Source organism: Caretta caretta, chromosome 2, assembly GCF_965140235.1.
Source record: "Caretta caretta isolate rCarCar2 chromosome 2, rCarCar1.hap1, whole genome shotgun sequence".
Taxonomy (NCBI): domain Eukaryota; kingdom Metazoa; phylum Chordata; order Testudines; family Cheloniidae; genus Caretta; species Caretta caretta.
This window is the reverse complement of record NC_134207.1, coordinates 225,243,539-225,261,383: the sequence shown is the minus strand read 5'-3', so window position 1 is coordinate 225,261,383 and position 17,845 is coordinate 225,243,539. Positions and strand designations below refer to the sequence as shown.

Sequence of the window (17,845 nt, the reverse complement as noted above, 5' to 3'; positions counted from 1 at the left end):
TCTGAGCTCCTTAGCTTTAGGCTTAAGTGATGTATGCATTTGTTTAGGCCCCTAAAGTTCCAGAACTTCTGTACCCCATTCATGCATCTGATTTGCCAGCATGAGCTCCATCCCCAGTTCTGGTTACCCATCTGACTCTGACTTCACCAGTCAGAGGATGAATTCCCTAATAACCCTCTCCAGTCCCTAGCTGGAAAGTGGTGCTTCCGTTCTATCTTCTAGCTTGCCCATCCCTTAAAGGGGCATTATCGGAGGAACCAGGCAAAGTCTCACAACTAAGTGAATGGGAAAATAAGGGAGGCAAAAGGAGGTAGCTCAGAGGGAGGGTTTAATTGTTATACAGATGTGGAAGGCTTCTGACATAAGTGATGAAGAACCTGAATAGAGCCTGCATTGTTGCTTTGGACAGAGCCTCTCAACACCTGGAGCCATCCTTGCTATTCAAAGTTAATTCACTGCCGTAGTTATAAACATTAATTTCCAAATATAAACAATTATACTGTATGCAGAGTTGATCCCAAACAAAAACGCCATTCCCTCATATTTTTAGGAATTTCAGATCCAGATCTTAATGTTGTGGCTTAGGCCCATTTATAATTGTAGCTAATGTATGAAATAAAAATTTACTTGTTTATGGTACCTAAGCTCTATGGAGATTAGAAAATGAACCAAGATGTTTAAATATTTATGGCTTTTGGGCTGCCCTTAATCAAGTAGCATCTTAGGTGAGCCAGTATTGGTCATCCTACCAAAATAGATTATTGTAGATAAATACCACCTATAGCTCAAACCCTCAAATCTTAAGTAGCTAACCAAGTTGTACCCCAAAGCCATCTGGCCATAAATGAATTTGTAGAATGGGAATTGTATATAAATAAAAAGAGCTACAATCTCTACAGATTGCTTGGAATTTAATAAAATGCTCTCCTACAGTCCCCTGTTGGCATAGGCTTCCAGGGTGTAGGGAAAAGGTGGAATTATAAGTGCTATTCCTTTTAAAAATATTTTGTCCAATTGTCATTGTCAGAGTGCATACAATTTGTGTGCCTAAATTTCATCTCACACTGGTATCAATAGGAGTTACTCCACTGGAATTACATAGTTTTAAAACTGGTGTAAGCAGGAGGAAAATAAGACCCATTAGCTCTTATTAAGTGACTTCATGGAGACTTTGCGGGCCTCTAACTATCTTCTGAATTGGATATTCTGACTGAGAAATTACTGTCACAGTCTAATGTAAGGTTTCAGAGTAACAGCCGTGTTAGTCTGTATTCGCAAAAAGAAAAGGAGTACTTGTGGCACCTTAGAGACTAACCAATTTATTTGAGCATGAACTTTCGTGAGCTACAGCTCACTTCATCCGATGAATGGGTGTTGTTTCATATTCTCTGTGTATATATAAAGTCTGCTGCAGTTTCCACGGTATGCATCCGATGAAGTGAGCTGTAGCTCACGAAAGCTCATGCTCAAATAAATTGGTTAGTCTCTAAGGTGCCACAAGTACTCCTTTTCTTTTAACTACTTAGGACACACTCTTCTCCTCAACATGTGCAATTGTCTAGTTTAAGTGGGTCCCCTCCCAGCATGTTGGCTTTTGTGGATGCCATTCTCAGGCAGCTATCTCTCCCATGCAAAGTATAGGGAGCCTAAAAACCTAACCCAATGTTTGTGGCTTCTATTTAGGCATCATATGGTATGTCTAAACTGCAATAAACACCTGTGGCTGGCCCAGTGTCAGCTGACTTGAGCTTATGGGGTTCAGGCTGTGGGGCTATAACATTTCAGTGTAGCTGTTCAGGTTTGGGATGGAGCCTGGGCTCCAGGACCCCATGAAGGGGGAAGGTCCAAAAACCTGGGGTGCAAATCTCTACGCTGCAATGTTCTAGCCCTGCAGCCCAAGCACTGCAAGCCTGAGCCAGCTGATTTGGGCCAGCCCTGGGTGTTTTATTGCAATGTAGATATATCCAAGATGCTTAAAAGTTAGGCATTATAATGTCTAATGTCCTTTGTGAATCCGGACCCTGATGGCCAATCTACACTAGGACACCCATCACTGCTTGTGCCATTAGATCTGCTCCAGTGCTAAACTAATAATGGAAATGTTTTTAAAAAGTTGACAATGCAGACAAGATTTCACTGACTTCTATGGGAACTGGATTGGGGTCAAAGAGGATTTATCGTTCATAGTAATCCTTAAAAAAGGGAAGGAGGAGGATCCGGGGAACTACAGGCCAGTCAGCCTCACCTCAGGCCCTGGAAAAATCATGGAGCAGGTCCTCAAGGAATCAATTTTGAAGCACTTAGAGGAGAGGAAAGTGATCAGGAACAGTCAGCATGGATTCACCAAGGGCAAGTCATGCCTGACTAATCTAATTGCCTTCTATGATGGCTCTGTGGATGAAGGGAAGGCAGTGGATCTGTTATTCCTTGACTTTAGGAAAGCTTTTGATACACTCTCCCACAGTATTCTTGCCAGCAAGTTAAAGAAGCATGGGCTGGATGAATGGACAATAAGGTGGTTAGAAAGCTGGCTAGATCATCGGGCTCATCGGATAATGATCAATGGCTCCATGTCTATTTGGCAGCTGGTATCAAGCAGAGTGCCCCAAGGGTTGGTCCTGGGGCCGGTTTTGTTCAATATCTTCATGAATGATCTGGAGGATGGCGTGGATTGCACCCTCAGCAAGTTTGCAGATGACACTAAACTGGGAGGAGTGGTAGATATGCTGGAGGGTAGGGATAGGATACAGAAAGACCTAGACAAATTAGAGGATTGGGCCAAAAGAAATCTGATGAGGTTCAACAAGAACTAGTGCAGAGTCCTGCACTAAAGACAGAAGAATCCCATGCACTGCTACAGACTAGGGACCGAGTGGCTAAGCAGCAGTTCTGCAGAAAAGGACCTAGGGATTACAGTGAATGAGAAGCTGGATATGAGTCAACAGAGTGCCCTTGTTGCCAAGAAGGCCAATGGCATTTTGGGCTGTATAAGTACGAGCATTGCCGGCAGATTGAAGGACATGATCATTCCCCTCTATTCAGCATTGGTGAGACCTCATCTGGAGTACTGTATCCAGTTTTGGGCCCCCCACTACAAGAAGGATGTGGAAAAATTGGAAAGAGTGCAGCGGAGGACAACAAAAATGATTAGGGACTTGACTTATGAGGAGAGGCTGAGGGAACTGGGATTTAGTCTGTAGAAGAGAAGAATGAGGGGGGATTTGATAGCTGTTTTCAACTACCTGAAAGGGGGGTTCAAAAGAGGATGGATCTAGGCTGTGCTCAGTGGTAGCAGATGACAGAACAAGGAGTAATGGTCTCAAGTTGCAGTGGGGGAGGTTTAGGTTGGATATTAGGAAAAACTTTTTCACTAGGAGAGTGGTGAAGCACTGGAATGGGTTACCTAGGGAGGTGGTGGAATCTTCTTCCTTAGAGGTTTTTAAGGCCAGGCTTGACAAAGCCCTGGCTGGAATGATTTAGTTGAGGATTGGTCCTGAATTGAGCAGGGGATTGGACTAGATGACCTCCTGAGGTCCCTTCCAACCCTGATATTCTATGATTATTGCACAGGTATTTGGAGTGACTGTTTACAGCTTAGTTAAAACATGCAGACTTAAATATAACATTTAAAAAACAAACATTTATTGGCAGATGAATCTTATTCAAAAGGGATCAGGAGAATTGAAAATGGAATGCCTTGACAGAGGTTTTAGATATTACCTTTTAATCAATGTGAGTTTCATGTATGCTGTATTATTTAAATGGTTCCCTTAGTAGTCAGTACAAACTATTTCATTGATATTCACATCAGTGCACTCTGCATCCTCTCTTTGTACTCTTAAGCAATAGAATCTCATCAGATGCTACTGCATACAATGATAAATTTTCTGAAGTGGTAATTGATAGTCAAAGAGGCAGAGACAATATACAGCTGTTTCTTTAGAAGATATAGTTGTGCAAATCAGTTGCATTATTTGATGTTATTGGATGTTATTAGCGATCTGTTGAAGCTAAGAACATTCTTTTAAGGAATATAGAAATCAGACAGTCTGGGAAAATGATTAAATTAAAAATCCTTTCTGTAAGACATTGTCTATGGAAATAGTTTGCCAAGTGTGTATGTCTATGAGAGAGAGATTTTGCCCATGTTTTTTTTTTTCCACAGAAAAATATGTATATTTTAGGAATAAAATTTATTTGGTACATGTGATTTTCAATTCTAAAATAAATTACAGAATGGTTTCTCCCTCAAAATTATTCCTTACAACACTGAAATATGATTCTTCAGATGTTTGATAAAAAATTTAATTAAAATATAGAAAATAGTGTTCTTCCTTTATGAAGTAAAATATCAGCAATTTTCACATTAAAATATTTTTAAACATCCTGTTTGTTGATAAACCATTTATCCTACTGCCAAATTTGGGAACTGAACATTCTTTTAAAATGATATCTTTTATTTCAAATTCAAAAATGTAAATAAGCTTTAATGAAAACGTGTACGAATACAAACTGATAGGGAATATATTTGTGTTCATATAGAACAGTGTGCATGTTAATCTGACCAGGCTTGCATTATGTTTAAGAAAATGTATATTTTAAGACCCACAAATGCATACGTTTTGTAAGAAATGTTCGTGTTAATAAATATCTAACAACAAAAAGGAAGAGCATGCCATGTGCATATTCAGAGCTCTAGTGTAATACAAATGTATTATTAGCTATCACAGCATACTGCTTAATCTTGAATTATCAGGTACTGATGTGCCCCAAACGTTTCACTAATACATGTCAAATAAACATAATGATCCTTAACCAAACAAAAGCTATTAAAACTTCTGCTGCATGAAATATACACGTTATGAAATACAGACATGGGGCCTAATCTTACAAAATACTGGGCATTACCCTCCCAGGGTACATAATGCACAAAGACCTCACAGACTTGATTTTTATGATTTCCAGGACAAAAATGCATAGGACATTCACACAGTTTGCAATGTAATGTGCTCTGATCATTGGATCAACTTCAGGAATAGGTAATAAGGCAAGGAAACATTCCTCTTTTTAAAGTAAACATTTAGAAAAACAATGTTGCATACATGGATATTGTAGCAGCATTCACTTTGCAAGTGTTAGTCTTAATAAAAATATTACTTATTACTTCAAATTTTTAAAATTACAATTTATAGACACAATCCAGTGTCATCCTATTGGGGGAAGGACAGTGTGTCATAGGGTGAGTGACTGGGGAGGGCTAGGTGTCTGTTAGGGGAGTGGGGGCGGATCGCCCCTGTTGAATGTGAGGGGAGGGAGCAGGGATCTTGGGCCTGGGGGGGATTTCCAATAAGGCCAGTCTGTGACTGGGGAGGGGGCAAGGATCTCGGAGGAAGTGGGTGGATTCCCCCCACAGATTGGGGGGAGAGGGGCAGGTACCTCGGGGGGGGTGGATCTCCCTGCAGATTGGGGGGGGAGTAGATGTCTCGGGGGGGTGGATCTCCCTGCAGATTGGGGGGGGTAGATGTGTCGGGTGGGTGGATCCCCCCGCAGATGGGGGGGAGGGGCAGGGAGCTCAAAGGGGGTAGGCGGATGCCTCCGGTGAGTGCCGGGGGGAGGGGAGCAGGGTCGTCACATCCTCTCCGTTCCCCCCTGTGGTGGCTCCCGTTGCCTGGGGGTGGGCGGGGCTCTCGGCCAGGTGCGGAGCCTCGGGGCTCGGCGAGGCTGCGGCGGCGGCGGCGGCGCGGACGTCACTTTTCCCGGCCGCGGGTGTTTACGTGGAGCTGAAGATGGCGGCGCCGGTGGATCCGCCACGGAAGCTCCTGTCGCTGTAGCGGGGCCGGCGGCGGTAACGGTAACGCTCACGCTCTGCTCTCTGCGCGCAGGGGCCATGGAGGACGAGGAGAGGCAGAAGAAACTGGAGGCCGGGAAAGCCAAGGTAGGCGGCGAGGCTGTGGCGGCGGGGGGAGCGCGGCGGGAGAGCCGAGCCGAGCGGAATGGGGTGGGGGACGCTGTGCGGGAGGCCGAGGCGGGGACGGGGGAAGAAGCTGGGGGGGGGGGGGGAACGAAATGATATAAATCCTCTGTTGAGTAGCCTGGGACGAGCCCACCCCAAGGTGTGGGAATAACTCTGCTTCTCACCGGTGTCCAGTGTGTGGTGTCCTGGGTAATGGAGCGTGCAGGCAGCGTGGGGGGCTCTGTAGGAGCTAGGAGAGCCTCCTTTATAGCAGCGGGCTCCAGAGCAGGTTTTCTCTGTCTGTCTCTGTATGATTGGCTTGTGACAGCTGTTGGTGGACGGCCATGACTTTCAAGCGCCACAGGTGCCAGTAGTTACCCATTGAAAGTTAGTGGTATTTCTGTGAGTGAAACGCTTTATGTGCTGGTGTCTTTTTGTGAATGTGTATAGCTTTTAATGGTCTGGGTACAATACTTTAAAGTTACTTCACTTTAGCAAAAGGAGATTGGGGGGTGAGGAAAATGCAGTTTGCAACATACTGTTAACCTGATGCACAAGTTGCTGTTTTGCATTTTTAAAAAGCAATGTAAAAATTTATGGAGATAACTGATTTTCGTTTTGAAGGACATTTTGTCTTCAGTGAGCTAATACTATAAAGTAATCTTACAGTACAATGTGTTTGATGCCTTTATTTCCCAAACTATTCCCATAATCAGCTGTTTATTGATAACTTAAATGTATTTAAACAAATCACCTTCAGAATATATCTGTAAAATAGCACATTGGCTCAACTATAATGACCTTATTTCTAGAGTAAGGGAAACTCACAAATGATCAGTGAAAGAAGACTCAAGGGTTACCCAACCATTATAACAGCACAGGGTAAAGCAAAATTTAGGTTTAGCAAACCAAGGCAATTGGTCTCAATTTGTCCATCTAATTGGGCAGTTTACCACCAAATACTAGAGTTCATAGAACATAAATTGTCAGTTCACATTGGAAAAGATAATTTAGCAAAATCGCATTGTGTATGCAGTTGGAGAACAAAGTAAATCTGTAACTACATGATGTCCATCTCTGTCTTGCTTGCAGAGTCTCTTCACTGAAATTGGGATTGGAAGTTCAATTGTGCAAAGTTGAATAGGCTAAAGTTGAATAGGCTAAGATACGTTATCCAGAAAAGTGTTCAGTGTCTCTGTTTGGTTGTTGTGACTTGTATTTGTTGTTTCTATTGGAGTAGCAACCAAAAGCCCCAAGCAGGAACCGTGCTCTATTATGCAAGGTACTGCTCTGAAGAATTTACAATCTAAAAACAAATTAATGAAGGGATAGGGCAAGAGGTCAGGATGGTGACAAGTTGAGTGTGGTTTTTATATATATTTCATATAATCCAGTTTTGTGGCCGGTTGGCAGAGAAGGCCACTTGAGGTTGGGGAGAGGAAGGGATTTTTGAAGCAAGAGTTGGGTTTGAGTGAAGGGACAAGTAACTGTGTGTGTGTTGGGGGGGGGGTAGAATGGGTAGATGAGAGTGAGAAGCATAATGGGCAGGAGAGAGGCTGGGCAGCTGAGAAATTGAAGAGGTAAGAAATGGTGAGATTCTGGGGATCTTCACCCAATTGCGATACACCTAGGAGGAAAAAAAAGAAATTGAATGGATGATATTGTCAGGAGGCTCTGAAGCCCCTTAGGTCTCCAAGTCCATTAGGATTCTATCCAGTTTTAATCCTGAAGATCTTTATCAAGTAGGAGAAATCCTGTACAACTAGGTATTTCCCATAGGTTTCCTTGGTATATGCTATCTTAGCAATGTAATAGCATATTTTGCCAAATCTTAACATTGTGAAAATGGTTAACCTAAACGTGTAACTGGAAAAGTAACAGTGAGTAGTACTAAACTATCAGAAAATGCCGTATCTTGGAATAAATGCTCCCCAATACAGAGTGCGTGTAAATGTTATAGCCACCTTTCCATTGCTGAGAAGGTATCAAAACAGTTCTATGGCTTTGTGCTAGTTTTTGCAGTGGGTACTGTACGCCAGCATTACTTGATAAACAAACGGAGATGTTTTGGTATGGCATGGCATTGTACACTATAAATTGATGTATTAAACTGCTCTTTTTGAAACATGGGGAAATTTTTCTCAATTTAAAAATGAATAAAATTAGTAATTCTACTTCTCAAGTAGTCATTTTGAACAACAGTGAGCAAAGAACAAGCACTGGTAAGTTGTACTAATAACTGCTAAACATGAAGTATATTAGGGGCGGGGAACAACTAAGGACACTGTCAAATGTGTACCTTTTTGTATCTTCAATTTTTTTATTTAAAAATTGATGCTGTGCACACAATAGAAAAGAACTTGCTCTTGTAATAATTCAGTGAACATTTATTCTATATTATTGATGCTGAACACTTTTTAAAATGTTTTCAGAGGTGTCAAAATACCTTTCCACTTTAACCACTTCACTCTTTAAATAGTCTTTATCTTATTCCCTCTAAAAAGTGCCATATACACTTATGGCAATATCTAAACATTTAAAATCAATACAAGTCTTTTTTTTTTTTACCATGTTCATACTTGTGTTTATATATAACAATTGCAATTGAAATGTTTCTGCTGGTTTGAAAGATTTCTAATACATTTTTGGGAGACTAGTGGTAGAATCAGTTAAATTATGAATCAGTAGAAACTTTTAAGTAAAGCCACTGTACCTATTTATATAATTCTTTTAAAAGTGCCATCAACCAGCAGACAATCTGCTGTATCTGACAAGCTTCCCCCTCCCCTCCCTTTTCTCCTCAGAAGACTCACCAGGAGTTCTGATACGTAGCCTGGTATATACCATGAACTTAGAAGCAAGCATGTTATGCACTTCAAATGCACTTCAAAGAACAGGCTCCTGTTCTTGGTTGGTTCCCCTTAGACACTTGCACACATCTAGTAAATAAAGGCAGATTCTTTATTAATAAAGGCAGATTTATTTACTATTATTCTAGTAAATAAAGGCAGATTCCTATACCTTTATTAGGGCTGGCAGAGAAGAAGGGGTACAAAGACTCCACTAAAACCAAAGTGATTTATCTGCAGAAGAAAGGTATAGAAAATTTCCAGGCTATTCCCCTAAGGGGCAATCATATAGGAAGTTACAAGGTTAGTATCTGAGTCCTTATGTTTAGTTCCAAAGATTCTTCAAAGGTGCCTTCTTTGGGAGGGAGAGCTTCTTGGCCTTCGGTTGCATAGGCTGCTGTTGGCTCTAACATTGATGCCTGTGGCATCTCCTAGTGCAGTGGTTCTCAAAATCATTTGATCACATCCCCTTCTTTATGTCTATCGTAGTTTATGCTCCCAGCTTCCCAGCCAGCAGCTGACGCTCTCCTGTCACCCATTTCTGAAGGCAGAGCAGAGGCTGCTGGCTGGGTGCCAAGCTCTAAAGGCAGCAACACTGCTGGCAGGAGCACAGAAGTACGGGTGGCATGGTACAGTATTGCCACCCTTATTTCTCTGCTGCTGCTGGTGGCAGTACTGCCTTCAGAGCTTGGTGGCTGGAGAGCAGCAGCCGCTGGCCAGGCACCCAGCTCTGAATGTGCATGGTGTAACCCCCACCCCCCTTAAGGCTTCTTACACCCCTAGAATACATTCTGCACCCCTCTGGAGGGTGCACCCCGTTTAAGAACCTCCATTCTAGTGTTTGCATTAGAGAAGCCTCTCATGTTGCCTCCTTGCTGAATTTGCGAGCTGTAGCTTCTGCTTCTCTAGGCAACAGACTACAAGGCCTTCTGGCATCTCTAGGTGGTTCTTCAATCATATTCTCTGCACTTTCGCATCTGGCCCAGATCACAGGACAAACTGCTCTTTCCCCTGTGCCACGTCTGCCAGTTACAATATTTACTTCTCAGTGGCAGCCTGTGCCTGCTGTCTCTCTGAGTTCTCCCTTTTTCAGATGTGCTCTTTCCCCAGCTCTAGATGAGATTCTGCTCCAGGGTTCCCTCTCCAGGTTCTATCTTTGGCCAGCTCTAAAGCAGCCGCATATTTAGCCAGCTGCTCTCATACACTCCCTTCCTCTCCCCACCCCTTTATTTTTTATCCGCATGCCCCAAAGATTCCACTTATTTGTCTTGATCCAGAGTGATCACACAATATCATCTATTTAGCTAGATGTCTGTTAGTCCTTGCCACTACTCTGAGTTGTTTCCAATCCTTTCCATCAAGGTGATGGGGTGCTAGTAATTAACTGGGTTGGGAGAAGTGTTTCAGACAGTTTTAGTTGCAACTCTCCAGGGTTTTGTTTTAAAATACATGTCAAGGGCATCCAGAGTTTTGGATGGGTGCCTTTTGTGTAGTTTTTAACATCTAATTCAAAATAAATTCACCCTTTTATGGTGTGAATTCATAATCATCAAGACTTTAATATTATTGTCAGAGTAACACTAATTTTATTTCTGATAGGAAAATTCCAGTGCAATTATTTAAAAAAATCAACAACCCCGAATATTTTTCAAAGAAATGTAATCTTTGCAATCACTCAACATCTGAACTGGTGGTTTACAATGTCAGGAAACTTCTCAATGGAATTATCTTTCTACCTGTAGGGGTAAGAACATGGAACATGAGGGTGGTAATGATTGAAGAGGGAACCAAAGACAGATGGAAAGGGAAGCTCAGCAGCCCCCTTCTGATGTGGGATGGACTGTGCTTTTTTTTTTTTTTTTTTTCTTGTGGAGTTCCCCTGGGTTCTCTTCTGTGACTATTATTTAGATCTGTCCTCTCCTTGACTTCACTCCAGGAGGGATTAGTATAACTTATACCTTCTTCTAGTCCTCTCTGGATGAAAGCTAAAACAGTAGTCCTCCTGTAAGTGTTTACTTAAAGACTTGGTATCTTACACCCTTTAAAACATCACCTCTGAATTTTACACGCTGTTATCTATTTACAAAAATGTAAATAAAGAGCTGAGGTGTGTGTAAGAGGATTTTTAGTTGCTTTTCTTGCTACTTATGGCTCTCTTCAGACCTGAAGAGTGCAAAGTGAATGTAATTCTATAGCAACCTTCCTGCTATATATTTGCTCATCAGCCTTTACCATTGTAGGTGAATGAAACTGTTTAAATGCTCTAAAGATACCACAACTTTAATTGAAAAATGTATAAAGTTTCACAGATACTTCTGTCAGTACAAAGTTTTGTAAAACTGTTTATCTTGCATGAATGAAACTTTGAACATAAACTACCTCCCAGTGTGCTTCTTGATCATGCTCTTGTCTTCTGTTATATTCAGGAGGCGGGATGAAGGGCAGTGGTGGCATGCTGTCTAGCTTGTTAAATCATATTAATACTGAATTTTGCTTAGAAAATCTTTATTCCAGCTTTGGCATTGTTAATTCTGGATTCTCAGGGCTTTTAGGTACTGTCTATATCTTCTTTTTATATGAAGAATGCCCTCTAGCATTATTCATTGTCATGGTTGTATGTTGTCATTGTCTTCAATGACAATTGAAGACAATTGTCATTGTCTTCTGTATGTTCACAGTGCGTACTTGGTCCCTTGCTTAAAAGCATGTTGTCCATGGAGAGATACTCCCTAAACCACCTGAAGGTATTGTGGAAAGAAGCTGTTTCGCTTATTTAGTACATGTTTAAACACAGAACAAGGAACTTGCATGTCTTTGATTTATACTCGGTAATAATCAGAACACATGTAATGGCAAAGGTTACAATGTTAGGTCCATTGTTTTGGAGAGCTAATGCTACTTAAAATGGCTAAGTAGTCTATAGGTCTATCTGATGATACCTTCAGAAAATATCTTCAACAGTTTGGTTTGTGAGTATTTGTTTGTGCCTATTTCTAGTGGCTGAGCATGAAGGTGGAATGTATCCAGACAAATACACTGATGTTGCCTGGTAGCCTGAGACTATGTAGTTGTTTTCCCTACGAATTACTGATACACAAGATAAATTTTACTTCTGTCATCTGATCTTCTTGTGTTGAGAAATTGTCGTCTTAGAATGAAGTTACAGGTTGTTCCAGTTTCCTGTTTAAAAAAAAAAAAATCATTGACTTGACAGAAGCATGAAAGGATTTCATTCCACAGTTCACCAGGTCAGTGTTTAAATATAACAAAGAATTTAGTTTGAAATAGATTGTTTAAAGGTAAACTTTCTTAGATAATGAACAGTGCTTTTAAATATTGTTTTCTCTTTAGGATAACTGCTGAAACTTCTTGCAATTTATTAAGGATGTGGTGAGTTGCATCCTCTCTCTCTTTTTTAAAACTAAATTTTGTGTGTCATTTAAAAGCTGACCTTACTTACATGTCTTGTTTTGCTTTCAGGTGCAGATTGCTCATTTTGTTTCCAACTGCTTTCAGTAACTTGAACAAAAACGTTTACGAAGCAGAATTATACAAACTTTTTTTTGCCAGTGTGCATCTTGAGTCATTTTTTTAACACAAGAGATTTTATGTAACAAAAGGCATTGCTTGTGGTAAGCATTATGTTACTGCTCTCACACTTCATGCTTTTTTTTAAAAAAAAGGCGCGGAGATAAGGAGGTGCTCAGGCCCTCCTAGCTAGAGTGAGAAGTTTACTGTGGGTTACTGCTATATCTGGCATGGGTGGAGGGGTGTGTGGGGAAACTGGAGGGGAGACTCCTGATAATGCACTTGAGTAAGGTGGAGAAAGGAGTGGATGAGCATAGGTTCAACAGGACTGAGAAAAGCAAACTGCTCAGTAGATTAGGTGTCTGGGGCCCAGAGGGGAAGCTGTGGAGGAAGAGAATGGGGCTGGAGACAGTTCTCTTGAAGAGAAAAAAGAAAAGGAGTACTTGTGGCACCTTAGAGACTAACCAATTTATTTGAGCATTAGCTCACGAAAGCTCATGCTCAAATAAATTGGTTAATCTCTAAGGTGCCACAAATACTCCTTTTCTTTTTGCGAATACAGACTAACACAGCTGTTACTCTGAAACCTCTTGAAGAGACTGGTTCCTGCTTTCTTTCTTTTCAAACTCCAGGTGGCTCCTGGGCTCCCTTTTCTTGTGGTGCGGAATTGTTTCCTTTCCCTGCTCCATCAGAGAGGGACTGTAGCGACATCTATATTTAAGGTAGCATAGATTTCCATGGCAGATATTTTTATATTCTGTCACATACTTGTACAGGTAGAAATATTTTGAACTTTCAAATTAGTGTGAATAAATTCTATACAAAAAGTCTCCTTTAATAAAGGAAGAATTGTACAGTGTTTTCAATAAAATACATCGAGTACTTTAGGGAAAGTAGTGCTTGACCTTTGACAGTTTGAGGATAGGTCACATGAGAAATGTAAAAAACCTATTTTGTATGCAACATTGTCTGTCAAAAATTTACTCTAATACCTATACAGAGATCTATTTCTGCAGAATGGTACCTGAGATGATATAGTAATCAATATTTGGAGAAATTTGGAATTAGAGAAATAATATAAACTTGTAAGAAAAATAAGAAGACAGTGGAAAAGAGGAAATCAGAAAAAGGCTGTTGAAGTGGTTCCCACATTAGTTATCAGCAGAGGTACGCCCTGGTACAGCGTACCGGTAAGAGCTGGTGCGCTGTACTGGGACTGGCTTTCTCAGAGGGCAATTTAAAGCCCTGGGGTAGCAGCGGCGGGGATTTAAAGGGCCACGGAGCTCCAGCTGCCGCTACCCCCCCGGGCCTTTTAAATCCCCGCTGGGGCCCTTTAAATCGCCACCTGAGCCCTGCTGCCGAAGCCCTAGGGTAGCGTTGGCGGGGCTCCGGAGGGGATTTAAAGGGCTCGGAACTCCGGCAGCTGCTACCACAGCGGAGCCTCAGGCCCTTTTAAAGCTCTGCCAGAGCCCCAGGGAGCGATGGTAGCCGGGAGCCCCCAGGGCTCCTCAGTAATTTAAAGGGCCCGGGGCTTTAAAGGGCCCTTTAAATTGCCCCTGAGCCCCGGGGTTCCCAGCTGCCTCTGCAGCTGGTAGCTCGGCGGTGATTTAAAGGGCCTGGGGATTTGAGGCCATGCCTCTTCCAGTTGAGGCCACGCCCCCTGCTCAGGACTTTGGTGTACCGGTAAATCCTCTAACTTACTTTCACCCCTGGTTATCAGTATCCTTTCAACTCCAAATTGTGTTACTAATATATAATTATTAGTTGCTCACTTCATTAGTTGAAGGCTTCTATCCTAAATTCCTTTCCCATCTCCCTTTACTGCTTGATCATCTTCTATAGTCTGATCCTTAATGGACATCCAGAGGTCACAGTGTACTTTCACTGATCCATCTTAATATTCATCAAGGAATTCTCATAACTGGGATTGGCGAATGCGTCACTTTTGTTATTGCAGAGAGATGCTGAGAAAGGAACAACTTTAAAATAAACACTATCATTTGACCACATTTTATTGTTTACAACATACAAAGCCAAAGCGCATAAAAGAGCATCAGCGCTTAACTGTTGTCTTTGGGGTATTTGCTAGTGGTTTTTCAGAGAACTGCCCTGTCTCATGGTGTGGATTTCTAGCCTCTCGAAGAGGTTGGTAATGTGTACACTGTAAAGATGTTGGCCATGTGTAGAAGTATGTAGAAACCAAGACTGATTGCCTCCATTAGGAACTACTGATACAAGCAAGGGAGAAAGAAAATAAGAGGGTATCCTCAACGACTACAGCCAACAGCAAGACTGGAGCTGCCAGCGGACTGAAGTTGTCATTTGAATAGGGAGCATGGAACGAGATGAACCAGACTATCTGCCTACTGGGAAAGGGGAGGACCTGCCATCAGGGAAGCATGTGGAGGGACAGAGGGGAAGGGACAGGTGCATAAGAAGTAAGAACAGAATAGATGTAAGGAGAGAATAAACTGAGAGCAAGGAGTGATGTCACAAGTAGCAAATTATATGAATAAAACTTCTGTAAATAACAGAGTAATGAGTCATGGTGATTTGATCTTTTGAAGGGAGCAGGGTTAATACTCAACATAATTTCACTAATCTGCAGTTTTGTGCATACAGCACTTCAAAATGCATCATTTACAGTATTGCTAGCTCATGATTTTATCATGACTCATGTGATATTTGGTGTTTTCCTTAAAGCCCCAACTGCTAGAGTCAATTATATGAGAATCTCAGCTTTCATTTTTAAGAAAGAGTACATTTCTAGTCTTCATGGTTGCAAAGAAAATCTTGAAAACATGAAGCAACTTCCCTAAAGGCTCAGAAACCAGAGCCAAAACATTCCCCAAAGATATTTTGTTTTTAAAAATCTCATGATTTTGCAGTTTCTGCCTCATGATTTTTGAATGCTTGGCATTGGCAATACTGAGCATGTTTGAGATTTTAAAATATTTTCAGATCTAGTTTGGATTATGAGGGAAATGATCAGACTGAGAATTACAGAAGACCCTGCTACTCATTAAACCAAACTAGTATTTTGTTTTTAATTTCTTTTGCTAGGTTAGAAACTAGCAAGAAAGACACAAGCTCTTCCCTCAGCCCTGGTTTAGTTTTTCCATGAGCTGATTATCCTGCATCGTGTGTTCCTCCCTAATGGTGCCTTCTGAGTCTGACTATATAGCAACAAAGGAAAAACACATGATCATTCTCCGAAGACAATTTGTTTGTTACTCTCTCAAGTGAAGATAGACATAGTCTTTTAGATTATGTGGAATTTCTCTGGAAGAGATGTACTGCTTAGATAACAGATTTCAAAAGATTCTTTCTGAGGTCAGCTTTAGTAGGATGTATTGTACATGTACTTATGTACTAAGACTGTGTGAGAAACTATTTTTTTCTTGATTTTCTTCAACAACTGCAATATATTCCAGGATCTAGATTTCCTAAATTGGGGGAAGAAAGACCTACTACACTGGAATTTCCTCAGCAACTTCCATCAACCCACTCTAAGTCAGAGATTCACCAGGACAGCTGAACTCATCTGACTCCTGCACTTAATAAAGTATCCCTTTTGACTGCTAAATTTAGTACTTCAAGCCCTGATACATCATCTCCTTGGAACTTCAGTTATAATTTTAACATTTTACCCATAAAAGGTATTGGTCATCACACATCAGCAAAGAGATATGGGTGATATTGGTGTAAGATAAATCCTGTCTCATTCATATTGAATTTGTGCTAAACATTTTTCACATTATTCTCAAATTCATTTTGATTTATTTCCATGTCCAAAACAAAAATATGGAATATCTTATCTTATCTAGGGCTTAAACCTACAGACAAGAGCTATGCCATATATCAGTTTTCCCACATGCAGAACTTTTCCTTTTGGAAAGATTTTAAATTTTTTTTTACCTTTCATGATACGTGAGTACTATTCATGCACAATGTTATTTCAGTTATGACATATAGCCTATTGTTTGTAGCTGTGTTGGTCGCAGGGTATTAGAGAGACCAGGGGGCTGAAATAATCTTTTATTGGGCCAGCTGCATTTGGTGGAAGAGAACATCTGATGAAGTGAGCTGTAGCTCACGAAAGCTCATGCTCAAATAAATTGGTTAGTCTCTAAGGTGCCACAAGTACTCCTTTTCTTTTTGTCAAACGACAGAAATCTTTAGCAGACCTGAAGAAGAGCTCTGTGTAACTCAAAAGCATCCCTTTTTCACCAATCGCAGTTGGTCCAAGTAAAGATATGACTTGATCCAACTTGACTTTGTAATAGTCAAAATACTTTTCTTTTACTTCTTTAAAAAAACCACTAAGGAGAGTTGCTACATTGTGCTGCCCTTCATGTCTCTTTACAATATAAAATAATGGACCAGACTGTTTTGAAATATTCTGTTCTAGGTCAGATTCAGATGCTGTCGCAGCTCAGGCCAAGTGCCTCCTTGTGGTTACTCACTAGCTTGCTGTGAGAAAATCTAGCCACTAATTTGCATGTGTTTTTAAACCTCTGCGTATGAACAAAGTCAATTCACGGTCCTGATCATGGGGTCCCTATGCACCCACTCCCCCATAGACACTCTGTCTAGATCCTATCCTGAGAGTTTAGACCATGTCATTTGTCACCTGCCCACACTCTTGCAGCAGTGCTGACTCCTCTGACCCTCTGTAGCTTAAACATACCTTTCTGCAGAATACCACTAATGGCATGAGCCTTCTGAGTAACAGTTTAACTCCCTCAGAAGCCATGTAGTGGGTATAAATACTTAACTGACACACACAGATTGTGAAGGATTCAAATATGTCATCGCTGTTTACATAATCACATAAGATATACACAGATAGTGCAGATGACATCATAAACATCCTGGACACAATGCTCCTCACTCTAGCTCACCCTTCCCTTGGAGGTCCTTAGGGACCATCTGTGTTCAGGTAGACAGAGGGAACCATTATGCGGTTGTGGCAGCTTCCTTTAGCTTGAGCTAGTAAAAATGACTGAAGACACCAAATAGATCAGGTTCTGCCCTTTTTATAACTGTCCAGTCCTGTTGGGTGACTTCTGGATCAGCCTCAACAGATGATTACAGACCCCTGCCTGATGATTTCCTTAGCAGGCAACCCATCTTGATAAATCGGTTTTCCTAGGCTATTGCCTAGAAGACTATCCCGAGTTAACAACCCTCATTTGTCAACTCAGCATCTCTATGCCTTGAAATTTCAGTCTGAAATTTCAATGGAGGCACTTGGACCACAGAGTTGCACTTTTGCAGTTTGCAGATACAGAGAGTTCATAATCTCCCACAGAATTTGTAAATTATAGACAAATTCCCCAAATTCTTGCACATTTCATTATATGACAATGACACATCATTACTACTACTGATGTCATGAAATCTAAAAAATAAAAAAGCATAAAATAAATTTTAAAATATCAAAGTTCTTTGAAATTTTCTGATTTGTTTTTCAGACTTTCCATTTCATAGGAAATCTCACGATGTGTTTTAT

General features: G+C 41.1%; 1 protein-coding gene across 6 annotated transcripts in view; it reads left to right on the top strand.

Moving 5' to 3' along the window:
* Window positions 1–5,676: 5,676 nt before the first annotated feature.
* The window catches only part of AKAP9 (A-kinase anchoring protein 9), a 212,436-nt gene continuing 200,267 nt past the window's right edge, over window positions 5,677–17,845 (top strand). For 3 of the 6 annotated variants that reach the window (XM_048838118.2, XM_048838116.2, XM_048838113.2), the window contains exon 1: window positions 5,677–5,935. In XM_048838118.2, the coding sequence (XP_048694075.2) occupies window positions 5,888–5,935 (48 nt within the window). In that variant the 5' untranslated portion in view covers window positions 5,677–5,887. The remainder of the gene's footprint in view (window positions 5,936–17,845) is intronic. The other 3 variants (XM_048838117.2, XM_048838115.2, XM_048838114.2) reach the window with 1 other exon arrangement.